The 23,897-nt window shown below is 42.7% G+C and overlaps 1 protein-coding gene across 5 annotated transcripts in view; it reads left to right on the forward strand.

Annotated features, from left to right (window-relative positions):
- Nucleotides 1-23,897, forward strand: part of AKAP13 (A-kinase anchoring protein 13) — a 446,306-nt gene that overhangs the window by 137,206 nt on the left and 285,203 nt on the right. For all 5 annotated transcript variants that reach the window (XM_073618416.1, XM_073618419.1, XM_073618420.1 and 2 more), the window contains exon 3: nt 9,568-9,712. In XM_073618416.1, the coding sequence (XP_073474517.1) occupies nt 9,568-9,712 (145 nt within the window). The remainder of the gene's footprint in view (nt 1-9,567; nt 9,713-23,897) is intronic.

Consider the following 23,897-nt stretch of genomic DNA (forward strand, 5'->3'; position numbering starts at 1 on the left):
CGTCTCTGCCACTCATCCTCAGGCATAAAAATAGGCCTAAATGAGCTGTCTGGTCAGCACCATCTTGGTGGTTATCAGTCAACAAGGGGAACACTACACCTCCAGGCTGTACATAATGACTTTGACCTTCCCTTGTACTCTTGACCCAGTTCATTGCCTCCTGATCTCAAGTGCTTAGAACCTGTGCTGATATCAGCAAAGGTGAAGTCATTCGGAAATGTATAAATAGCTGACACTTTCCAGAAGGGATGTGGTCTGCCAATGAACCTCACAGGCCAAACAGCAGGGCAGCTTAATTGTACAGCAGATTAATCAGTGCATGCTTTGTGTGTTTTCAGCTGGATTTTAAATTTCCTATGAAGTCAAGTACATTTGTCATATGTGATATTAAAGCTGAAGTTTAGTCCAAAAAGTATTTTGTTCCCCTAATTGAAATGGAAATTTGGGAGTGAGGACCCCAGCTCCAAACTCACCAAGGTAAAGTGCAAGCGGACTATCTCGGTATAGATGAAAAAGAATATGTAGCAAAATACAACAAATATATATATAAACAAGATTTATTTATACAATAATCAAAATTGATACAAACAATGTTAAAATAAGCACAGATAACATGTAATTTCGACTAGTTTTGCGGGGTCACTGGAGTTCTCTGTAATGAAGTGTGTCCCTCGTCATGCAGGCTGCTGCTTTGCGTAGAAGTTTTCTCTTCAGGGTGCCCGGTCCTCTTCCTGGCAGTGAACCTCTGGCACAGAGGGGGTTAAAGCTGTACTCCAGGAATGTGCCAAAAACAACCCTTGCAGTGTCAATGCACAGGCTTCTCCAAATGGATGAGAGGGGGAAAAAGGGGCAGGTCCTTGTTAAACCATCTCGAAGTCCTCGTTTACATTTGCAGCCTTGGGGTAGGTCCTCATTGTACGAACTTGAATATGCAGCTCATGCCAAAGATCTGAAGCTATTCAAGAACAGGTAAACCCAACATTTCATATTCCTGATGTGTGGCTGCTATACCATGTACTTGTATGAAAAAGTATCCTATTCTTTTTGTATTGCTTCCTTTGTGTGAAATCCCTGGTGTTCCTGCCAGTCCCTCTGCTTTGCTATAAAAACTGACCACACTAGGCATGAGAGCACAGATTGGTCATTTCTATAGGTGTGCTGAGAAGTCAGCCTGCTCTCCAATGATTATACTTGTCTTGACACCCCCCTCCTGCACAGCTATTCACTGTTCAATGTGCTGTGGCTTCTCCTCTCTAAGCTTTTTATGCAGCTGAGAACAGAGGGTATGCGATCACTTTTTTTGTTTTTATATCTATACACAAATGTTTTGCCTTTAATTTCTATTTTTAATTGGGTTGTTTTACAAGACGGGGGTTACATATATTTTAATCCCCTGCCCATGCCTGAAGTTTAGTGTCAGGAAAAGGACTTGACATTCTGCAGAAAAAAAATTCTACATGAAGCAGCAGCCTGAGGGTGTGAAGCCACCATGTAATATCCTGCCTCCATTGTATTTAGTTGGTTATTGGGCATGGAGGAGGAGGGAAAGAGTGGGCTGTCATTTAGCACTGTGTATACACCCACATGTTAGACTCTGTAGTCACATGGACTGCTCAGATGTGATGGAGAGGAAATGCTCAGCATAGAAACTCACCGATAACTGAGCATGTGCAGAGCTGCCAACACTGCTGTGCAAAATCCCTAGCTGAATTGGGGACATGAACAGAAGGTGGAGATAGAGAGCAGCAGGATCAATCAGGTTTTTTGTAGAATACAGAAAACGATTCTCATAGTGACTGAGTGAGCATGTAATACACAATTTTATTTACCGTTTTCTTTTTTTGTTTTTTATGTGGGTTTAGGGTACTTTCACGCTGCCGGCGTCGGCAGTAAAGTGCCGCTATTTTTAGCAGCACTTTACCGTAGCTTTTACATCGCTTTTTGGCACTTTTAACCCCCGCTAGTGGTTGAAAAAGGGTTAAAACTGCCCGCAAAGCGCCGCTGCCTATTGATTTCAAAGGGCAGGGGGGCTTTAGGAGCAGTGTATTCACCGCTCCTGCGGCGCTGCAAAGAAGCTGCTTGCAGAACATTTGCAGCTGATGCTTTTTACAGGTGCTATTTTTAGCGCTAAAGCGCCTGAAAAACACCTCCAGTGTGAAAGGGGTCTTAGTGGCGTTTTAAGTTCGTTGTTCCTGGGTGGCCGTTATTTTTTTTTGTCATGGCACTGCATAGATGTAAAAAAACAAAAACTGATTCAGAACAGCCTGACTACAGGGTGCACATTTTTGGAATGGCTTCATCCTCTTTGTAGAGTTTAACATGCCGAATGTTTATACTTTTTCTACTGTGATGGTAATTTTAATTTTTTTTCAGTAAATAAAAAACATTGGCAGGCTGCTCGCTGAGTAATATTTCAGCATGATCTGGTCTTTAGGTATGTTCCTTGGGTTAGAACTTCTCGTTGAGGTTGTTAACATTTTCCATTGAATAGTTTTCTTCTACGCCACTTGCCGTGTTAACTAGATGTTCACAAAAGAGCCGGCTGAAAGATACCAGATGGTTGTCAGGGATTAGAGAAGTGTGTGTAAAAATATACAGCCATGCAGCATGTGGTTTGGAGCAGACACTACTATCACTGCTATAATGGCTATTGAAGCTAGATATAAACTGTAATCCTTTATGCTGTAATCTTAACAAACCACTCAGCATCGAAAAAAAAAGAATGGTAGACTTCTGTGGTGCTTCGTGTGTTCTCTGCACAGCCAGCCGAAATCATGTGCCTCAATGAACGCTGTTTATTCACGTGTAAAATTCTGGGTGGACTCTCAAGGCTGAAACCAAGACTGGATTAATGAGAAGCTCATACGTATTGTGGAGGGTAAGTCAGATGCGTGCAACAAAAACTTCCGGGAAATCGCCCTATATATTTTGTATCGCAAGTAAATCAAAGGAAGCTCTATTAGGGCTGGGCAGGAGCCGGGGGTTTGCAGGAGACATGTTATTACTTTAGTTTTGTAACGAGTCGTTTCTGTTGACGTTGCTTTTTAGCAACAGCCTTTGTTAAAGCTGAAGTTTATTTACAAACATTTTTTTTTTTTACTGTACAGCTTTTGTTACATTACTTACCTGTAATGAAGGATGCTTCTTACAGGGTGCTGGATTCTGTAGACATATGCATTGTGGGTCTGCCCTGTCCTCTTCCTGCTTCTGAAATTCCAGTGCTTTGAGGGTTAACAGCTTTGGGTCTGCTGCATTAAAGATGATCATACGGGGAAACGCCCCTTCCTGTCCTCTCTTCCATTGAAAAAAGTTGTTATATTGATTACACTACCTGTAATGCTATCAGTGAATGGGGGAAGAGTCTGATCAATCACAGTATTTTCTCCCCCATTCATAGATTGACCACTCCCCCACAGTGGTGGTAGTTCAGCAGCAGGAAGAGGACAGGGTAGCCCTACAAATTTTGGTTTTGTCACCATAGCAGAACTAGATTGGAAATCTTCTTCCAATTGGGACACTAGTTTTGGTGACAGCCAGAGATTCTCTCACTTTAGAGGGTTTCCTCTCTTTCTGTTTTGACTCTGGGAGAGGAAGTGAAGGAAAATTACCTCAATGAAATAGATGACAAAAAAAAACTGATATGGCTATAATTGGGGTTGCACAGATACCGGTAGCATTTGTGCAAGTATTGTTACTCATGCAAATGCTCTGATAAGAGAAACCGATACCTTATGGCTCCATTCTATCAGCTGTTAGTGGGATTCCCTGCTAATAGCTGAAATGTAAAGAAAAGAATGCTGGCAATTATCGGTTGTTAAGGAGCGGGGCCGCCGCGTCCTTAACTGATAACATTTCAGCTGTCAGCGGGATTCCCCTCCCCGCCACCTCCTTCCCTCCTGCCAGCGGTCACTTCTGCCTATTGCCTCCTCCTTCCCTCTGCTGTCACCTCTGCCCATCTCCACCCCCCCCCCCACTGCTCATAACCCACACCGGCCTCCAGCCCTCCTGCATAGGCCTGGCTCTGCAAACTCAGTGAGGGATCCGGAGGTAGAGCGGGCGGGGACTCAAATTCTGTGCACCAATGAGCTAATCCCCCGCTGTGCAGCTATTTTGGAAAAAAAACTTCTCCGGGCCCCCTGTGTTCAGTGAGGGCCGGGGGACAGAAAGCGGGCTATTTAATCACTTTTGGGTTTAGGCGGATTAATCCACCCTCCACACAATCGCATCAAAGGCCGGCCTCTTCTGTATCAGTACACTGGGGACGGTCGGGAGCGCTGCTGCAGATTAATCGGCCTAAACCCGAAAGTAATTAAATTAGTCTGCTTTTTGTCCCCCGACCCCCCACTAAACACACGAGACCCAGAGAAGTTTTTGTTTTTAAAAATACCTGCACGATTACCTCATTGGTGCACAGAATTTTGGAGTCCCTGTCCGCTCTACCTCCGCCCCCCCACTAAGTTCTTCCTAGCCCCAGTTTCCCAGCTTGGTGGCCAGGAGGTAGGGATAGAATTAGATGTATCAGCAGTGCTCAGCTGGTCCCCGGCGAGTACTTTAAAAAAGTATTGGTACTCATGTTTAAAAAAAAAAAAAACATGGTATTGGTGCATCCCTAATTATAACTCCCTCCTTCTCTTACTCAATCCAAAATGAAAAAAACAAGTTCCGCTTTTATGAGCTCTTTCACACGAGGTTTCTTGGAACTGAACTGGGCAAGAAAAAGGCAAAAAGCTTTGTTCCCCATGAGGCCAGTCCATCCCACCACATTGCGATGGTGTGCCCTGAAATTACTACTTTTTTCAGTGTATCATTAACATTACAGTAAAGTTCTAAGAAAAAAAGAAATTAACATTGCAATGCGTCATGATCGACGTGGTGTGAATGAGCCCTAAATATTTTGTGTGTTGTGAATTGCTTCTGACTATCTAATGTGTCTCTGCTGTTTAAATTTCAAAAAAAAAATCTGGCAAGTGTTTTTTTTTTTTTTTTTGTCTGTAAAACTGTTGGAAAGTTCCCATTTATTTCCTGGTAAAATGTTGTCATTGGGCAGAAAGTGGGAAGAAGTCTCTCCAATGGAGCCCCAGAAAACGGTAAAAACATGACAAAACAAGCCTTCCCCACACTATTAAAAATTAAGAAAAAAAGATTTTGGCTGGACATACAGTTCAAGTAGAAATGCTGAATTCATGATATACCAATAGCTACTAAAAGTAGAACATGGAATTCTGTATATGAAATTTAATCATGAAATCTGGAATTCCATAAATGTAAATGTGTTACATAAAAAATGGGCTTCAGGTGTACATTACAAAAATAACTCGGTTTCCTCAGACTTAATGCATGGTTGCCTTTTTACTAAAAATATTTTAGCAGAAGTAGTGTAAAGTATTTTCCCCTTTCCCGATCTCCTTTTTATTTTTGTAGCTTTTTAACATTAAATTAAATTATTAGATTGGAATCACATTTTCTTTTTACAAATTCCACCAGAAATTTTGAGCATTGATGTAGAAGTTAAAACCATGTGCTGTCAGAGTTGTAAATAACAATGTTCCGAACATCTTTATGATTTTCTCCAGATTTAATGGAGCCCACGCCATCCAAAATAAATATTTTGAGGGACAGCTTGGCTTTAAGTGGATTTTTTTTTTTTTAAAGGAATATAAATGGAAATTTGGGTTTTATTAAATATTAACACAGTATGCATAGATGCTACCCAGGGCATTTGCTATTTACCCCTGGTTCAAAGTGGTGCGCTTTGATCAGATTTAAGCCTGACTTCAATGCGATTTTTGCCGATTTTAATGTACTGAGACTTGCCGATGTCCAATCAAAAAACTACAGTGCAAGACGTAATTCCTTTTTATTCCTAGCACAATTGCCAGCAATTAAAAAATGAGAAAAACAGTGTGGCAGTCCCCCCAATCCATACCAGGCCCTTCGGATCTGGTATGGAATTTAAGGGGAAAAAAAATGGCGTGGGGTCCCCACAAAATCCATACCAAACCCTTATCGAAACATACAGCCCGGCAAGCTAGGAAAGGGGGGGGGGGGCGCCTTGTAAAGAACCCCCCTGAACCATACATGCAGTCAACATGGGGAGCCCCCAAATCCTGCCCCCCCATGTGAATGAGTAGGGCTAATCATTAACCCAAAAAGTTTATAAGTTTTTGACAAGACCTGTTTTAAAAAGTAAATGTCCCTCAAAGTAGATCGACTGTTGGAGTACCCTGTACATGGAGGGACGGGATCTGGAACCCCCCCCCCCCGAAGGGCCTTGTATAGAATGTACAGTATTTTTCTTTCTCATTTTTTAATATGCCAGCAATTCTGTTTAAATTCAGCTGTCGGGGGAACCCGCTGCTTTTGTTTTCTGAACAAAATTGTTAGTAGGAAGAGGTTAAAAATAGTGACAAATGACTCAAAGTCACGCTGATATAGACACAGGCATGACTTCAGTGCGATTTACATTACAGTCTGAGCGATAAATCGCACGGAATTCGGGAAAAAAAATAATACATTAACTACTTTTCAGAATGCACCACTTCAAGTCGCAGTTATTAAGGCAGAGCCATGGAAATACATTAGGTGTGACTTTGGGTGCGATTTGGGAATCGCATGTCGCGCTGGTGTGAACGGGGGCTTAATATTAAAACTTGTGGGAATTGGTGCTGCACGAAACAAAATGTAACTGATTCCTCCACCAATGTTATACAGCACAGATGGATAAATCTCCTGCTGCCAGCCTTGGCCGGCTGTCAATATGCCAGAACAGCGGCTGCATCAAATTTTTGGCCATCTTTTTATTTTTTTTTATTTTCTTTATTCAAGGGACGTTGGGTGTGAGGGGACAGTACAGCTTTATCCTTTAATTTCATTCAGCAACCTCTCATGATTTTCCACCCCCATTTATTTGAGACATGGCAGCAGTGTACAGTTTGCTGTGAAAATTTCCAGAATCCTGTTGTAGAAAAGTTGGCATTCCTGGCAATGCCCTCTAATGCACTGGATTATTTTTTTTTTCCTGGAGGAATATATGCAAATGGTTCTACATATCTGAAGAAATGACCGAACGTGCAGTTTTAGTGGAAATGACCATGTGACTTTAGGAGTAGAAGTTTTTATGAATTGCAGTAACATCAGCTAAAAGAACGATTGTAGTTGGAAAGAAAATTGGAGTTTTACTTTATGTAATTAAAATGTATCTAAACCCTAACAATGAAATGTTCTTATTGGCTCCCTTTTTGTTCTGCAAATATTCAATTGAAAGGGTTCTATAGATCTGTCCAATACATGCTAAAAATACCTGTAAATCATTCAGACCTGTCCTGTGCACAATTGCTTAAAATAAATAATTGACCGTCCTAGCGTTTTTTCTTGTGACTACAGAATGATTAGCCCTAAGGCTCGATTCACATCTATGCATGTTGCTTTTGAGCATTTCTGCAGTGCTTTTTGCGGTGCTTGCTGCATTTTTGAACATGCGTTTTTACCACGGTTTGTGTTTTTTTTTTTTTTTTTTCAGTATTTTTTTATACTGTATACAGTGTTAAAAAAAGAGAGAAAAAAAAATTGCAAAATGCGGTAAAAACGCGGTACTTGCGTTTTTGGATGCGGGTCTATTGAATTCTATTACATGCAAAACGCTGCATTTTGCATGAAAAAAATCCCCCACCCTTTCCAAAAACGCAGAGTCACAAAAATGCATTGATGTGAACATGTTCCATAGGAACCCATGTTAAAAAATTCCCAACGCATTAGTGTGAATAGAGCCTTACGTTGTGAAAAAGAGTAGGTCAGGGTATAGTAAAGGAAAGCTGGAAAGGGCTGACATCACCCATTCCACAAAAATCCTTCAGGCAGTCCTCAGTTTTTCTTTTTTCCTATGAAGGGGTTGCTGAGGATCCGACAGTATCTCTGGACTCGGTCCAAATAGCCCATACTTTGGAGGATTTTTTGGAAAATCCCCTAGATTCATATGTAAATTTATGCAATGGGACCGCTTTATTGACTATATTCTTCCAATAATCTAAGGTGGGGGGCTGGGTGGATTTCCATTAAAGGAGTATAGGCTTATGTGCGTAAAACAATAAGAGGCCTATCAAAGTTCTTATAGATCTAGAGGTAGCTAGTAGGTGAACGAGACTAAAATGCAAACATCAATTGATAGTGGTATTGCAATTGTGGTGACTGTGCAAATACATCGGGAAACCGCTGTCCAGAATCATTTTTTTTTTTCTTGAGCCTGTTTGCGATTGCTGTGTTGCCCACCCCCTCAATTAGGCTGTTTTTTGGATGTCCCAAAGGTTAAATACTTCCTGTGTCCCTCAATGGACAAGTCAGAAAAGAGGTGTTTTTTTTTTTTTTTTTTTTTTTTTTTTTTTTTTTGTGCTCACCGTAAAATCTTTTTTTGGGGAAATTATTGAGGAACACAGATGTCACCCCTCTGTGTTTATGATCATGATCTTGGTGTGCTTTGCTCCGAACCAAGGCATTCTGGTAGTAAGAGAGGTTGTCCTAGGCCGGCCTGCATTTTTTTTTTGGCAGTGCCGATCCCTTCTTTAGGCAGCAGCATAACCTGAAAGTTAGACGTTCTGTGTTCCTTAATGGATTCCAAGAAGAATATTTTGATGGGGAAGACAAAGAGAAAAAAATCACAATCCACATTGCTCTGTGCCATTGCAGTCTTTGGTGTTCAACTGCAGCAAGAATGATGTTCCCATCCAAAGACATGTAGGAAGGTAATTTGATTCTGCATATTTTTGTCTCGAGTAGGGCTACGTTAAGATGTACACTCATTCTTGGCCTTCGTGGTAAACTGTTCACTGAGAAGAACCACATGATGTGTTTGTGTTATGGATATTTCCTGTTGTGTAACAATCATTTGCAGTGGGGACACCAGCTCATTCGGGAGATAAAAGTCAGGTGTCCACTGGTTTCTGTTATAATCATTTCACAATTTTCAGTGGTGAAATGGTGTAATGTAGGGTGTCAAACTCAGTTTAATCACGGGCCGCATCAGCATTTATGGTTGCCCTCAAAGGGCCAATTGTATCTCTAAGACTAGATGTTCTAAGTACCCCTCTCCCCCTTAAATCAGATGTCAAGAGCCCCTCCACCATCAGTAGTCAAGAGTCACCCACCATCCCTTACATCTTATTGCATCCCCCTTACCTAGTGCTGCAGGGTCTAGAAGAGGACCAGGGGAGGGCTGGAGTCTGCTGAATTTCTAAGACCGGGGGGGGGGGGGGCCTGAGATGAGGGGATGCTGAGGCTGCACAGAAAGGCCCAGGATCTGGTGGAGGAGTTTCAGTCTTCCTCAGCTGCTAACTGCTGAGACAACGTGGGGACAGAGACTGGCGGGGTGCTGCAGGAGAAGAAGCAAGGGCTAAATTAAATGGCCTGGTGGGCCGGATTTGGTCTATGGGCCTTGTGTTTGAAACATGTGGTGTAATACAACAGATTTTCTTTCATTATGTGGATATAGCATTAGAATTCACATGCCATTATGGAAGCAAATAAATACCAGTCTAAGGAAGGAACTTCTAACTGGGCTATTGTGTTTCCTTTCAGGGTGAATGTGTCCTTACCGTACATCTTAATAAACGGAGTAAGAAACGAGCTGATGTATTTTATCTGCTCTTTACTGGTTCCAAACGGAGACATGTAGCAAGCACTCGGAGAGTCAACTCGGCAACACTACAAACCGTTGCACCAGGTGAGCTATTTACATTGGTGATTTATTCTATCTATTGGACATGGGAGGTCCTTCAGAAGTTGAGTAGTTAAGGGAACCATCCAGCCCTGCAGATGGCAAGGACTTTGGGAGTTGTAATTCTTTTAACATTTGAAGGGCCAAAGTTGGGACTTTAGAACAATGTTAATATTTTTGTCTATGTGGATAATTTTTGGCAATTATAAAGACATCAAAGGATATCTATTCATTTTTAATCAGCTCAGCATATTCTTATCCAACTCTGTCCATTATTAATTAGCTGTTTTTTGTGCCTAAGCAAGAAGATAATAGAAGGCAGTTTCAGTGGAAAGGCATTGTTCTTTCTCGTATTGCTGGAAAAAGTTATGTCAATGTATGAAATCCCTGTAGATTGTGTATTTATACCTGTATCCTGTCTTTTACGGCTTTCCTTTTTTTTATACCATGTTTACTGAATACAAAATGCACTTCTATTTTAGGTCTAGTTGAAAATGGTTGCACTTAAAGGAAATATGTACGGCTTTCCTTTTTTTTTATAACATGTTTACTGAATAAATAATGCACTTCTATTTTAGGTCTAGCTGAAAATGGTTGCATATAAAGGGAAAATGAAGGTTTTGCACAAATATTCTTTCTTTAATGGGGTCAGAAATATCTAACAACATTTTTAAAATATTTATTGTCAGGTAAGAAATATTGCATATGAATATTTTTTATCTTGGCAGGCAGGAGGCGAAACTCTCAGCTTCTTTTTATTTCTCGTCTTGTTCATTTCAAACTACCTATTCTTTACAGAGCTCAATAGCTGAAGATTAAATTTACACAGTGAAGGAGTCTGAGCAGTGCTGCATACCTTGTCTTTTGGCTCTGTCAGTGTGACAGAAAAGTACTTGTGTACTCTTTAACCCATAGTGCTCTGGGAGTCCTTTTGTCATGTGTTAGATATTTACTAGGATTTTATGTTTTTTTTACTCAAGTAACAAATATTTGGTGAATTGACCAAAGTTTTTTGCAGAGCACTTTATGAAATACTTACCTTAGAATGAAGCCCTCCAGCAGTGCGCTGTCACCACAGACAGGGCTTACATCTTCCCCAGGTCCTCTGAGTTTGCTGGCTACAGTCCTTTAAATGTCTGAGCCGTGATGACCTCTCAGGTGTGCCGTCCCTTCAGAGCGCATGCGCCGGTGACATTTCCGGCTGCATCCAATGTGAATATCTCCTAAACACCGCTCGTTTAGGAGATAGTCACTGTAGCTACAGGTAAGCCTTATTTAAGGTACAAAAGTGGAGCTTGCTACCGCTTTAAAGCGTTTGTTACCCCAATAGTTCATCCTATTGAAAGCTGACCATCCTAAGGAAAGCACACCATGGTCAGTTCTCTAGCTATGCTGGGAACTTGGTATGCTCTCCAATGATCAGACTTGTCCTGACATGTCCCCTTGCTGCACAGCCATTCACTGGGAAACTCAGTGTGCTGCTGCTTCTCCTCCCCCAGCTTTTATGCAGTTGAGAACAGAGGGAATGTGATCACTTATAAAGGAAAAAAGGTAATTTTTAAATGTTTTGTTATATCTATACAAAATAGTTTTGCCTTTCATTTCTATTTTACACTGAATGGATTGTATTGCAAGGTGATCATTTACAATCACTTTAACTGTGGGGAGCCGACACCGACGCCTTGCGACTTTACAGGCTGCCCGCTGTGCCCTTTGACTGATCCCGCTGTCTCCTGGGACCTGTGACGTGTCCCAAGAAGCTGTGGGGAGATGGGGGGGGGGGGGGGTGAACTGCTGCTCGGACCACTGTGGCCATACGAACGGAAGTGGGAGCTGGTCAAAATCTGGTACCTGCTCTCCCCCTCCAAAAATAAAGACATTCCAAATATGGGAGAGGTAGGGAGGAGGGGGAGGAGAAGGAAAAGCAGAGCTTTCTTTTTTTGGATGAAGATTCGCTTTAAAGCAGTTGTAGAAGGGGGGGGGGGGAAGCACCTGTAAGGCAATGGTCACATACTATCACAATATGAAATACTCACCTTGGAACGAAGCCCTCCAGTGCTGTCCTGTCACTGCTGAGAGGGCTGACATCTTCCCCTGGCCTTTCTTCAGGGTTTGTACGCTCCGTCTGTGATTGGCCGGAGCCGTGATGATGTCACTCCTGCACGTGGAAGCCCTTGGTTTCCGGCACGAAGCTCTGAAGGTACGACAAGGTATGCCCAACCTTCAGAGTGCAGAGTGGACATCTAGGAGATATTCATTTTCCCTACAGGTAAGTCTTATTATAGGCTTATCTGTAGGTAAAAATGACCAAGCGGGCTTTACTACCGCTTTAATTGGGCTGGGCCCATGCTGTTGCACTGCAGTAATGCATTGTTCATTCCTAATGGCATCCCAAGATACTATGACTACATGCGTATGTTGTAGAACACGATAATCCATCACTGTTGTAGTGCACTGTTAGACAAAATAGTACATGCACCTTTTTAGTTCTTAGCACAGTACATGTTAACATGACATAATGCATCTTACCATACGACACGTGTGAACCCAACATGACCATCGGTTCTGTAAAACCATTACAAGTTACTTATTTGAGATGTCTGTTTACAAGATCATTTGCACAAATGTGTATATGTGTCTCGGTTATATAACTTATAGATGTACTGTAGTGGTTATACCCTGGGCTGTTGATTTTTGTAACCAGTAAGATGTCTTTGCTAATCTACTTCAGCTAGCTGGGAAATTTGAAAGTACTTCCTATGTACAGGCATGACTTACAATGTCATGAATCTCTTCGTGTCATAGAATGACTCTTTGTATACCAGATGAATGCACAGGAATGAAAGTTGATAATCCCTTTCTAAAAGCATGAAAGCTTCTTTATCTATATTTGACCCCTCTTGATGCCTAGTTCAGGTGTCAAATTGGAAAGAATGTTCCATGTTGAATCAGACCAAAAAGAACATAAAGTAGGCAGTGAATAGCAAGGTGTACAGTACATCTATGAGTCCTGAAAGCAGATCCTAACTGCATCTGAGCACCACAACCCGAAAACACAATTTAAAAGAGAAGTATGCCCCCCCCCCCCCACAATTATACCTGCCTAGGTGGATGCAGCATCGGTTCCCCACTGGCTCTAACACTGAGAACCGAGCAATCAAACGCCGCCGATTGCTTGGCTCTCACAGCTCCCTGAGTGGAGAGCTGGTGACTGTCAGTCACAGGCTCTCTGATCTGCTCCCCCAGCACTCACTGGAGCGCTGGGTGGTAGCGGCTGGCTCAGGCCCTCAGCGGCTCGCTGAGAGAATGAGCTGGGTGACGGTCCAGGCATGTGGGCGGATCCTGACTTCATTGTTGCGATCTTGCCCGAGCCTGGACCGGCTCTGTGACATCAGCAGACAGCGGGCAAAACACTTGAGCAAAACTGGATGGATCTGTCGGGAGTTTGACAGGTGAGTATAAGACACTGGGGGGAGGGATGCTGATGGAAGGAATGTGGTTAATTAAAGGATAGCTGTAGGAAGGTGGCCTATTCAAAAGAAATTGGCATAGCTCCCAACTGTCCCTCATTTGGAGGACCTGTCCTTCTTTTGGGACCAAGTTCCTCTGTCCCTCTTTCCTCCGCAGTTGTTCCTCTTCTTTTTTTGGCCAAATATAGACTTTTTATATAGACCAAAGGTTTGGTTCACCTTTGCAGAAAAAATGCAACAGTCAGGGCTCCCACAGTTGGTCCAGAAGTTTGGGATTCAAAATCCCTGCTCTTCTCCTCTTCTCTTTACAGTGCTTACAGGATGGACCAGATTGATTCATTGTGATTGTGCTGACCAATCAGATTTGATCTGGTTCATCCTGGAAGTGCTACACCGAGAAGAGCAGAGATCTCAGGATCGCCAGAGGTAAGTACGAGGATCCGGGAGGAGGTGTTCGGTGTTAGTTTACCTTTTTTATATTTTTTTGGTAAAGGTGAATTAACACTTTAAAATGTACTTTTGATCAAAAGTAAATATAATTTTCACCCAACTAACTAAATGATTGCATTTGTTATGAAAAGCTGGGTAAGAAAAGTAGGGGTGGAATCTGTTCAATCGACTATTTTTAGCATTACAATTTTTCATGGCTCACATAATTAGGGGTGTGGCCTTTGCCTACATTCTTTGTTCTGCATTGTGTCCACCTTTCCCTCTTGTTCATCTCAGAAAGTTGGGAGGTATAAATTGGTGAAATTGTAGTAGAATGCATTATGAGCTCAAAAAGGTGATCAGTGTACACTAGATACATTAATGATGGCACCCATCATTAAATTACTGCCAAATTTTTATTATATAGTATTATAAGATATTGTAAATAGCTAGGATGGGCTGCACATGTCAATAGCATAGGCATGTGCACGGAGTGTGCTGAGTGTGCCTGGGCACACCCTAATCCAGAGATTAGCAACCCAACAATCATGGTACCGATCACTCACTATATTCATTTATAGCTGAAGCATAGTACACTGTGTTTGTTTTGCTTCAGTTTGTGAATGAACAGGAAGCCACTCAGCACTTCCCATTCATTCACTGTCCAGTGCAGCTGAGGCTGCAGAGAACAGGACTGGGCAATCTCTGTCCTCAGTCCCTTTCTCTGCTTCAAAAGTGAGAAATCAGTCCTAAAAAATTGTAAAAATAATAATAAAAAAAAAAAAAAAATTGTAAAAAATATAAAAATACAATAATAAAAATAAAAAAACTGACATTCACTGCCCTACTGACACCGCCCTCTGCCCGGCTGGCTGACACCGCCCTCTGCCCGGCTGGCTGACACTGCCCTCTGCCCGGCTGGCTGACACTGCCCTCTGCCCGGCTGGCTGACACTGCCCTCTGCCCGGCTGGCTGACACTGCCCTCTGCCCGGCTGGCTGACACTGCCCTCTGCCCGGCTGGCTGACACTGCCCTCTGCCCGGCTGGCTGACACCGCCCTCTGCCCGGCTGGCTGACACCGCCCTCTGCCCGGCTGGCTGACACCGCCCTCTGCCCGGCTGGCTGACACCGCCCTCTGCCCGGCTGGCTGACACCGCCCTCTGCCCGGCTGGCTGACACCGCCCTCTGCCCGGCTGGCTGACACCGCCCTCTGCCCGGCTGGCTGACACCGCCCTCTGCCCGGCTGGCTGACACCGCCCTCTGCCCGGCTGGCTGACACCGCCCTCTGCCCGGCTGGCTGACACCGCCCTCTGCCCGGCTGGCTGACACCGCCCTCTGCCCGAATGACATCGTATACATACATGGTTGAGATTTGTGGTGCACACCCTAATGCAATAGGCTGCGCATAGCTACTAGTCTTCAACTTTCTGTTTTCTTTATATAAAGCGGAAGCAGATTGTTGAAATTGCAAGCAATTGTGTTAAAGTGGTTGTAAACCCTTCCATATACCCAGTGAATTGACTGGTCTCAGGTAATACACAGAGATGAAACAAGAGATGAAACAAGTCCTGTTTATCTGCTGCCATCTTTTCCCTACATCCATTCAAAGCCCCGAATTTACACAGGATCTCTCCGCTCTGAAAAGCAGGGGGCGGAGAGCTGAAGTTACGTCAGTGAGGAGAGTTCTGAGAGCTGATTGGAGGGAAGACACCCCCCCACACACACAGCACACTGAAACAGAGCTAAGGCTGTCATGTGCATGGGCTGGAGATCCCTCCCTTGTCACCTTTTTCCTCTTGGTGTCAGGAAAACATGTCAGAAGTGATTCATGCTGATAGCAGGGGAATGAAGCAGCAGACAGAAATGACAATTGGTGCTCTGGATTGAGACAAGTAAACACTATAGAGGGATATGCTTTGTTCATATTTCCTGAGGTTTACAACCACTTTTAACAGTGGTGCCCATTTCTACGTCTTATTAACCTCATCCTTTTATAATAAACACAATTCCTTGCACATACAAGTCATGCTACAACTCCCTACATCGTATATGCCTATCAGGAGTTTTACTACACGTTCATATTTGACCAAAACACAATTCTAAATCCAATGTAGAATAGTCAAATGTATAAAGTAGATTATGTCTAGAACTCATTTTAGAATGAAGGAATGAATGTTTTCCCTTGAGCAGGCAAAGATAAAACATTTCCTGGCAAGGATATGCACCTGGACCTTGAAATACTGTAATAAACAGGTAGGGGATGTTTGTATTAAAGAAATGGACATCCCTTTTCAGGCGAATAATTTGTTACAGGTGTTTTCCTCTTTGAGCCTTTTGGTTATCTGAATGCAGCACACATTGTAAAGCCACAAGTCCCTCTACTCTGACAGATGTTCACCAGATTGTGCTTGTGATAAAGAATATATGTGACCCAGCAGGGAACTGAACTTGGTGCTTATATTTTATTTCTTTTGCTGCCAAGCTGTGAAATAATTCTTAATTGCCTCTTTGATTTATAGCAATTGTTTTTGCTTTTGTAATAAATCGTTAGGCTTCATGCACACTGCTGCTGGTAAACGGAACTCTCCTCTATGTTATCTTATCAGTACATGTACACAGGGTCTTTTATAGTCATTTCTAGGCAGTTGAGTTTAGAAGCATTTTTTGGAAAGCAAAAAAAATGCATTCAGGACGGATGTTCAGAGGCATTTGAAACGTCAAACGCCTGTAACCGCGTGTAAACGCGGTAACTCGCATTTAGCTGCGTTTTGTTTACAGGCGTTTTGAATGGAGATACGTTTTTGACTTTTGAGGAAAAAAACGCTTCTAAACGTAAACACGGCATGTAAACGCTGTAAAACTGACATTTTTGAACGTCGGTTGCGATCTGTCAGGTTAAATCGTTCAGGCGAGGTTTTAAAACATCCCGTGTACATTAAACCTTAAATTTGAAGACAAAGAAAATGAGAGGTGAGGACTTGTCTTCTCTTGTCTTCTCTTCACGTTTATTAAAACTCATAAGTGGCTGACCTTTATATCATTAGATGTATTTAAGTTAGCTGGAAATTTGTTTAATCAGCTTCAGCTACGGAAGATTTTAACCCCTTCATGACCAGGCCATTTTTTGCTATTTAAAACTGTGCTATTTTAACTGGTAGTTGCGAGGTCATGCAGTGCTGTGCCCAAACGAAAATTATATAATTTTTTTTTTTTACACAAATAGAGCTTTCTTTTGGTGGTATTTGATCACCACTGTTGTTTTTTTTTTTTTTTTTTTTTGCGATATACACTAAAAAAATACTCGCAGAGGGCAGTGCTGTGTGCTGACATCATCGCGTCCCTATCGATCCTGGAAATGCGGGTTTGAATTGGTTGCCAACTTTTATACTGTACAGTTTGCCAATTTATCTACCTAGTTGTGTAAGTGCAATTTAAATTGTTTAATAAAATATCTGGAAGATTCTACACTATTGAAACTTTTTTTCCTTTCAAGGGCTGCAACTAGCGATTGTTTTCATAATCGATTAGTTGGCCGATTTTATTGTTTCGATGAATTGATTAATCTGATAAAAACCTCAAAAGTGTGGTGTAAAATTTAATTTAGTTAATATGTAAAGTTTAAATAAAAGGCAATTTATCCTTGAATATCCATGTGCAATGATAAATATACAGTATGTCACAAAAGTGAGTACACCCCTCACATTTTTGGAAATATTTTATTATATCTTTTCATGTGACAACACTGAAGAAATGACACTTTGCTACAATGTAAAGTAGTGAGTGTACAGCTTGTATAACAGTGTAAATTTGCTGTCCCCTCAAAATAACGCAACACACAGTCATTAATGTCTAAACCGCTGGCAACAAAAGTGAGTACACCCCTAACTGAAAATGTCCAAATTGGGCCTAAAGTGTCAATATTTTGTGTGGCCACCATTATTTTCCAGCACTGGCTTAACCCTCTTGGGCATGGAGTTCACCAGAGCTTCACAGGTTGCCACTGGAGGCCCCTTCCATTCTGACATCACAGAGCTGGTGGATGTTAGAGACCTTGCGCTGCTCCACCTTCCATTCGAGGATGCCCCACAGATGCTCACTAGAGTTTAGGTCTGAAGATATGCTTTGCCAGTCCATCACCTTTACCCTCAGCTCCTTTAGCAAGGCAGTGGTCCTCTTGGAGGTGTGTTTGGGGTCGTTATGTTGGAATACTGGCCTGTGAGCCCAGTCTCCGAAGGGAGGAGATCATGCTCTGCTTCAGTATGTCACAGTACATGTTGGCATTCATGGTTCCCTCAATGAATTGTAGCTCCCCAGTGCTGGTACCGTAGCACTCATGCAGCCCCAGGCCATGACACTCATAACATCCATGCTTGACCCCTTCAACCTCTGCAGCAATGCTGACAGCACTCATATGTCTATTTCCCAAAGACAACCTCTGGATATGACGCTGAGCACGTGCACTCAACTTCTTTGGTTGACCATGGCGAGGCCTGTTCTGAGTGGAACCTGTCCTGTTAAACTGCTGTATGGTCTTGACCACCGTGCTGCAGCTCAGTTTCAGGGACTTGGCAATCTTCTTATAGCCTAGGCCATCTTTATGTAGAGCAACAATTCTCTCTTTCAGATCCTCAGAGAGTTGTTTGCCATGAGGTGCCATGTTGAATTTCCAGTGACCAGTATGAGAGAGTGAGAGCGATAACACCAAATTTTAACACACCTGCTCCCCATTTACACCTGAGACCTTGTAACACTGAGTCGCATGACACCGGGGAGGGAAAATGGCTAATTGGGCCCAATTTGGACATTTTCACTTACAGGTGTACTCACTTTTGTTGCCGGTGGTTTAGACATTAATGGCTGTGTGTTGAGTTATTTTAAGGGGACAGCAAATTTACACTGTTATACAAGCTGTACACTCACTACTTTACATTGTAGCAAAGTGTCATTTCTTCAGAGCCCATTCACACAGGGGCAACACGACTTGCAGGTCGCCTCAGCGAGGCGACCTGCAAACGACTTCCGCGGCGACTTGCAAAACGACTTCTGTATAGAAGTCTATGCAAGTCGCCCCAAGTCGCCCCCAAAGTCGTACAGGAACCTTTTTCTAAGTCGGAGCGACTTGCGTCGCTCCGATTAGAATGGTTCCATTGTACAGAACAGGAGGTGACTTGTCAGGCGACTAGGTCGCCTGACAAGTCGTCCCTGTGTGAATGGGCTCTTAGTGTTGTCACATGAAAAGATATAATAAAATATTTACAAAAATGTGAGGGGTGTATTAATTTTTTGTGAGATATTGTAAATAACTATATGGTTAAGTAACAAAGTATCTAATCCACGTTGAGACTACCAGACAGTATATACTAGAGGTTGAATCTGTTACAGATCATCGGTCACATTTTTATTTAAAGAAAAAAAATTGTAAAAAAGACCTAAAACACTGTTTTGCAGATTTTCAGACAGGAATGTTATATAATATTATGCATAATGGACTCCCTTGTCATAGGCAGGTATCTTGATGCACGCTCCCTTCGCCTGCTGTCACTTATGCTGGCCGTACACAAAAAATGTTTCCTTTCGAAAATTTTTATTTTAAGAACGTTCAGTCAATTTTCTAATTGTAAGTGGGAACAAGTCGACGTTCATTTTCCACCACGGTGACACGAAAATTCAAAGGAGCAGAATAGAAAACCTTTCTCACTCAAACTACGGTAATTTTTTTGGACAGTATGTGGTTTTCATTCAGAAATTACAACATTAATTTTAAAATTGAATCTTAAAAGCAAGAGATATTTTCAAACGACATTCGTTCATTCACCGAATCTACAAAGAAGTAACGTATGAATATTTTTGCGAATATTCTCTTCCAGAAATCGCACCCCGAAGTCGCCAAAAGTAGTACAGTGCCATCGCCGGCAATAGCCGCCAATTTTGGCATGCGACTTGCCATGTCAAATCTCATGCCAAAATCGCTGCAATGTGAACCAGGGCTTAGGGGTTAACCAAGTTACACAGCCATCAAAAATTGTGTGTAAATCTGACAATCAGACTCCTGCCCGTCAGATGGAAGCATTTAGGTGGCTGCGCTGCGTCCCGATTTGCTTTAAACCCCCCCCCGTAACAGCCCCAGCCCAGGAGTACATTTCCCATGAGGCATTGCTCCACATTACTGAGCCGTATATGTGTTGCACTGTATTTTAAGATATGTAAAAAATATTAATGCCTTCTTTATGCAGGCCAACTAATTGATTATGAAAATAGTGGTCAATAATCAATTATGTCCATTAGTTGTTTCAGCCCTCTTCCTGTCTGACATTTTGGGAGGCTGGTCTGGAGGAAACCCAGTGGTTTTATAATCTGTAGGAGTGTATCCCTACCAACATCGGAATCATTTCGCTGATGGTTTTGATCATTGCCTAACTGACCTCTCTAGAGATAGAGGGTCCACAATATCTGGTAAGCACTCTCATTATTAGAGGTGGTGGTTTTACACAAGGAGGTTGCTGTTACGTTGCTGTTGGTGTTGGATTTCTATCAATGAACTTTAAAAGAGCCTCTATCTATTATTATTATTATTATTATTATTATACAGGATTTATATAGCGCCAACAGTTTGCGCAGCGCTTTACAACATGAGGGCAGACATTACAGTTACATTACAATTTGGTACAAGAGGAATCAGAGGGCCCTGCTCATTAGAGCTTACAATCTAAAATACTTATTCACGTGGACTTTATTTTACGTATATAAATCTGTATCACTGAAATGTATTTCACGGTGTTTTGCATTGCATAAGCGCAGCTCTGTTTTCTGGACACTAAAAAAATACCAAAAAATTAGAAAAAAATATATATGTCTTTTTTAATTTCTGCTATAAAACCTTTCCAATCAAACAATACAAAAAAAAAAAATCAAATGTCTTTATACATTTTGGACAAATTCCGCTACATGTTTTAGGTTAAAAAAAAATCCCAATAAGTGTATATTGATTGGTTTGCGCGAGAGTTATAGCATCTACAAACTATGGTATGGATACTGGATTTTTTTTTTTATACTAATGGCGGCGATCGGTGACCAATAATTGGACTGCGATAGTGTGGCGGATAATCTGACACAAACTGAGGCTGGGGGGGGGGGGGGGGGGGGGACTGACCAACTGACATCACCAGTGACAGTAATACAGTGTTCAGCGCAAATAATATGCACTGTCACTGTACTAATGCCACTGGCTGGGAACATGTAGGGGCAATCAAGGGGTTAAATATATTCTTAACTGTTTACTGTGTGCTGTTTTTACTAACCAATGTGCCTGTGTTTACTTTGCAGGCAGAAAAAAATGCCATATTGCTGATATCAGTAGAGAGCCCTGTGGTGTTTACCTACTCGGGGCTCTCTTCTGTCATTCGTTCAGCCGATCGGCAGGTTACGGCCATAAATCATTGGCTGGGAACTACTGATTGGCTTGTGCTGTAGCTAATGGCAGCACAGCTGGGATGGAGAGGTGCACGCTATGCCCCCTACCCAGGAACACAAAAATTACTTTGGTGGGCAGTCCTGGAGTGGTTAATTCTTGTACCAATTTACATTCTTAGTAGAAAAACTGATTACACACCCCTGTAATGTTTATACCTTTGTAGGCATATTTGGGATTACAGTCTCTATCAGCCTTTCTCAACCTTTATAACACAAAGGAACCCTTGAAAAACCTTCTCGGTCTTGGGGAACCCTCTGCTAAAAATGACTGTATATAAAACTCATGATACATTAGTGTGATGGTCATTGGGAAGAATGACCCTCTTACAGATAGCTAAAAAGATCAATGGGGTCAGTGGGAACTTATCTGAGAGGCAGAACATTGCTCATTGCTCAAGGAACCCCTAGCAACCTCTGAAGGAACTCTGGGGCTCCATGGAACCTTGGTTGAGAAACCCTGGTCTAATTAAAACTCTAGTTCAATACCTCCTGGAGTAACCCTGGTTGAGAAACCCTGCTCTATATGCTACAAAAGGTAACACCATCCTAGGCAAGTTTTGGATTACTTGTTAATTCTTGGTCTAAATGTTGGTCTGGTGAAACACCTTCCAGCTATTTTCCGATTGCTTTTATTATGGGGGGAAGGAGGTGCGGTTCCTACACATTGCATCTGGGACACCCCCTAATGCTTGTTCTGGAGAAGGCAAGCTATCATTGTGCGTGTCTAATCTGTGGACTGGCTGAGAATAATGGACTATCAGACAAAAGTTTTTTTTCTTTGTTGTTTGGGTTTATAACCAGATTATCTGTGGGAATCTTTGAGCCTATAATAATTCTGTTGTAGCAACGTGTTAAAACCGTAGGTATTAAAATATTGACATTTAAATTAAACCTATCTAATCATTTCAGTATTAACTTGTCATATCCCCCCATCATTACCAGGCTGCTTTTCAGTTTTTAATGCTCTGATAGTTTGGCTGACAGTTACTTGGTAATGCTACACAGCAGTGGTCATCAACTCCTGTCCTCAGGGCCCACTAAGGCTCGGTTCACACAGGGGCAACACGATTTCAGCGCGACTTTGTACGGCGACTTCAACGCGGCTTCAACGCGACCTCAGCACGACTTCAGCGCGACTTTAGCAAAGTACAACGCGACTTCAAGTCGCCTCCAGGACAGGCGACTTTGGCTGTGGCCAATCACAGCTCTCTGGGAGGGAGGGGTTTGCCTGGGCAAACTAAATTTTTTCCCTGCAAAGTCGCTTGACTTTAGAGAGAGATCCGACTTGGAGGCGACTTCCATTGATTTCTATGGTACAGGTCGCCTACCAAGTCGGATCCAAGTAGTACAGGGAGTACGCTCTGAAGTCGGAGCGACTTCAGTAGTGTCTATTAAGACGCTCCCATTCACTGTCATGTGAATATCTTTCTGGGGCGACTTGGGGCGACTTGAGGGGCGACAAGTCGGATCCCAAGTCGTCCCAGTGTGAACCGAGCCTAACAGACCAGGTTTTATGTATTACCTTGGGGGAGATGCAGACTAGAATACTGCAATCAATGAGCAGCAAATTATATCACCTGTGATATATTTCAGTTATCTTGCAAACCTGGCCTGTTAGTAGGCCCTGAGGACAGGGATGATGACCACTGCTACACAGTACCCAAATATATTTTATATCATTTTTCAAAACCGTTTTGGCTTTTTCTTTTCATTTTTTTTTTTTTTTTTTACATTAAGAAAAAAAAAGAACAACACATTTGGAAAAAGCGTTACTTTTTCTGTTAAAAAAAAAACAAAACAAAAAAAACAAAACACAGTATTTAACCACTAGGCGCCCGCGCTATAGCCGAAAGACGGCTACAGCGCGGACTCCAATTGCCGGGAGGGCGTCCCTGGACGTCCTCCTGTTTACTTCCGCATTGCGCGCTCCCGCGGGCGCGCATCGCGGAAGTTTTGTGCTGGCCGTGTCCCTCGGACACGGCCAGTCACAGATCGCCGTAAACGGCCAATGACAGCGGCCGTTTACAGTGCGATCGCTCTACCAATGAGAGAGGATCTCATATATAAACATGTGAGATCATCTCTCATCGCCGGCTCTCCCTCCTCACACAGAGACAGCGTGTGAGGAGGGAGAGCGAACCGCTGCTGCGGTAAGTGTAAAAAAAAAAAAAAAAAAAAAAAAAGAAAAAGAAAAGTGTCCCCACTGTTATCTGTCCTGTCATCTGCCCCTGCCAACTGTCCTGCCATCTGCCCCTGCCATCTGCCCCTGCCATCTGCCCCTGCCATCTGTCCTGCCATCTGCCCCTGCCATCTGTCCTGCCATCTGTCCTGCCATCTGACCCTGCCATCTGTCCCCAGTGCCATCTGTCCCCAGTGCCATGTATAAATGCCATCTGTCATCAGTGCCACATAGTGCCATTTGTCATCAGTGCTACCTGTCAGTGTCACGTGCCATCTGTCATCAGTGTCACGTGTCATCAGTGCCACGTATCAGTGCCATCTGTCATCAGTGCCACGTATCAGTGCCATCTGTGCCACGTATTAGTGCCATCTGTCATCAGTGCCACGTATTAGTGCCATCTTTGATTAGTACCACGTGTCATCAGTGGCACATATTAGTGCCATCTGTCATCAGTGCCATTTGTCATCAGCGCCACATGTCATCAGTGCCACATATTAGTGCCATCTGTCATCAGTGCCACGTATTAGTGCCATCTGTCAGTGCCACGTATTAGTGCCATCTGTCAGTGCCACGTATTAGTGCCATCTGTCATCAGTGTCACGTATTAGTGCCATCTGTCATCAGTGCCATGTATTAGTGC

The sequence above is a fragment of the Aquarana catesbeiana genome, linkage group LG03 (genome assembly GCF_042186555.1).
Source record: "Aquarana catesbeiana isolate 2022-GZ linkage group LG03, ASM4218655v1, whole genome shotgun sequence".
NCBI lineage: Eukaryota > Metazoa > Chordata > Amphibia > Anura > Ranidae > Aquarana > Aquarana catesbeiana.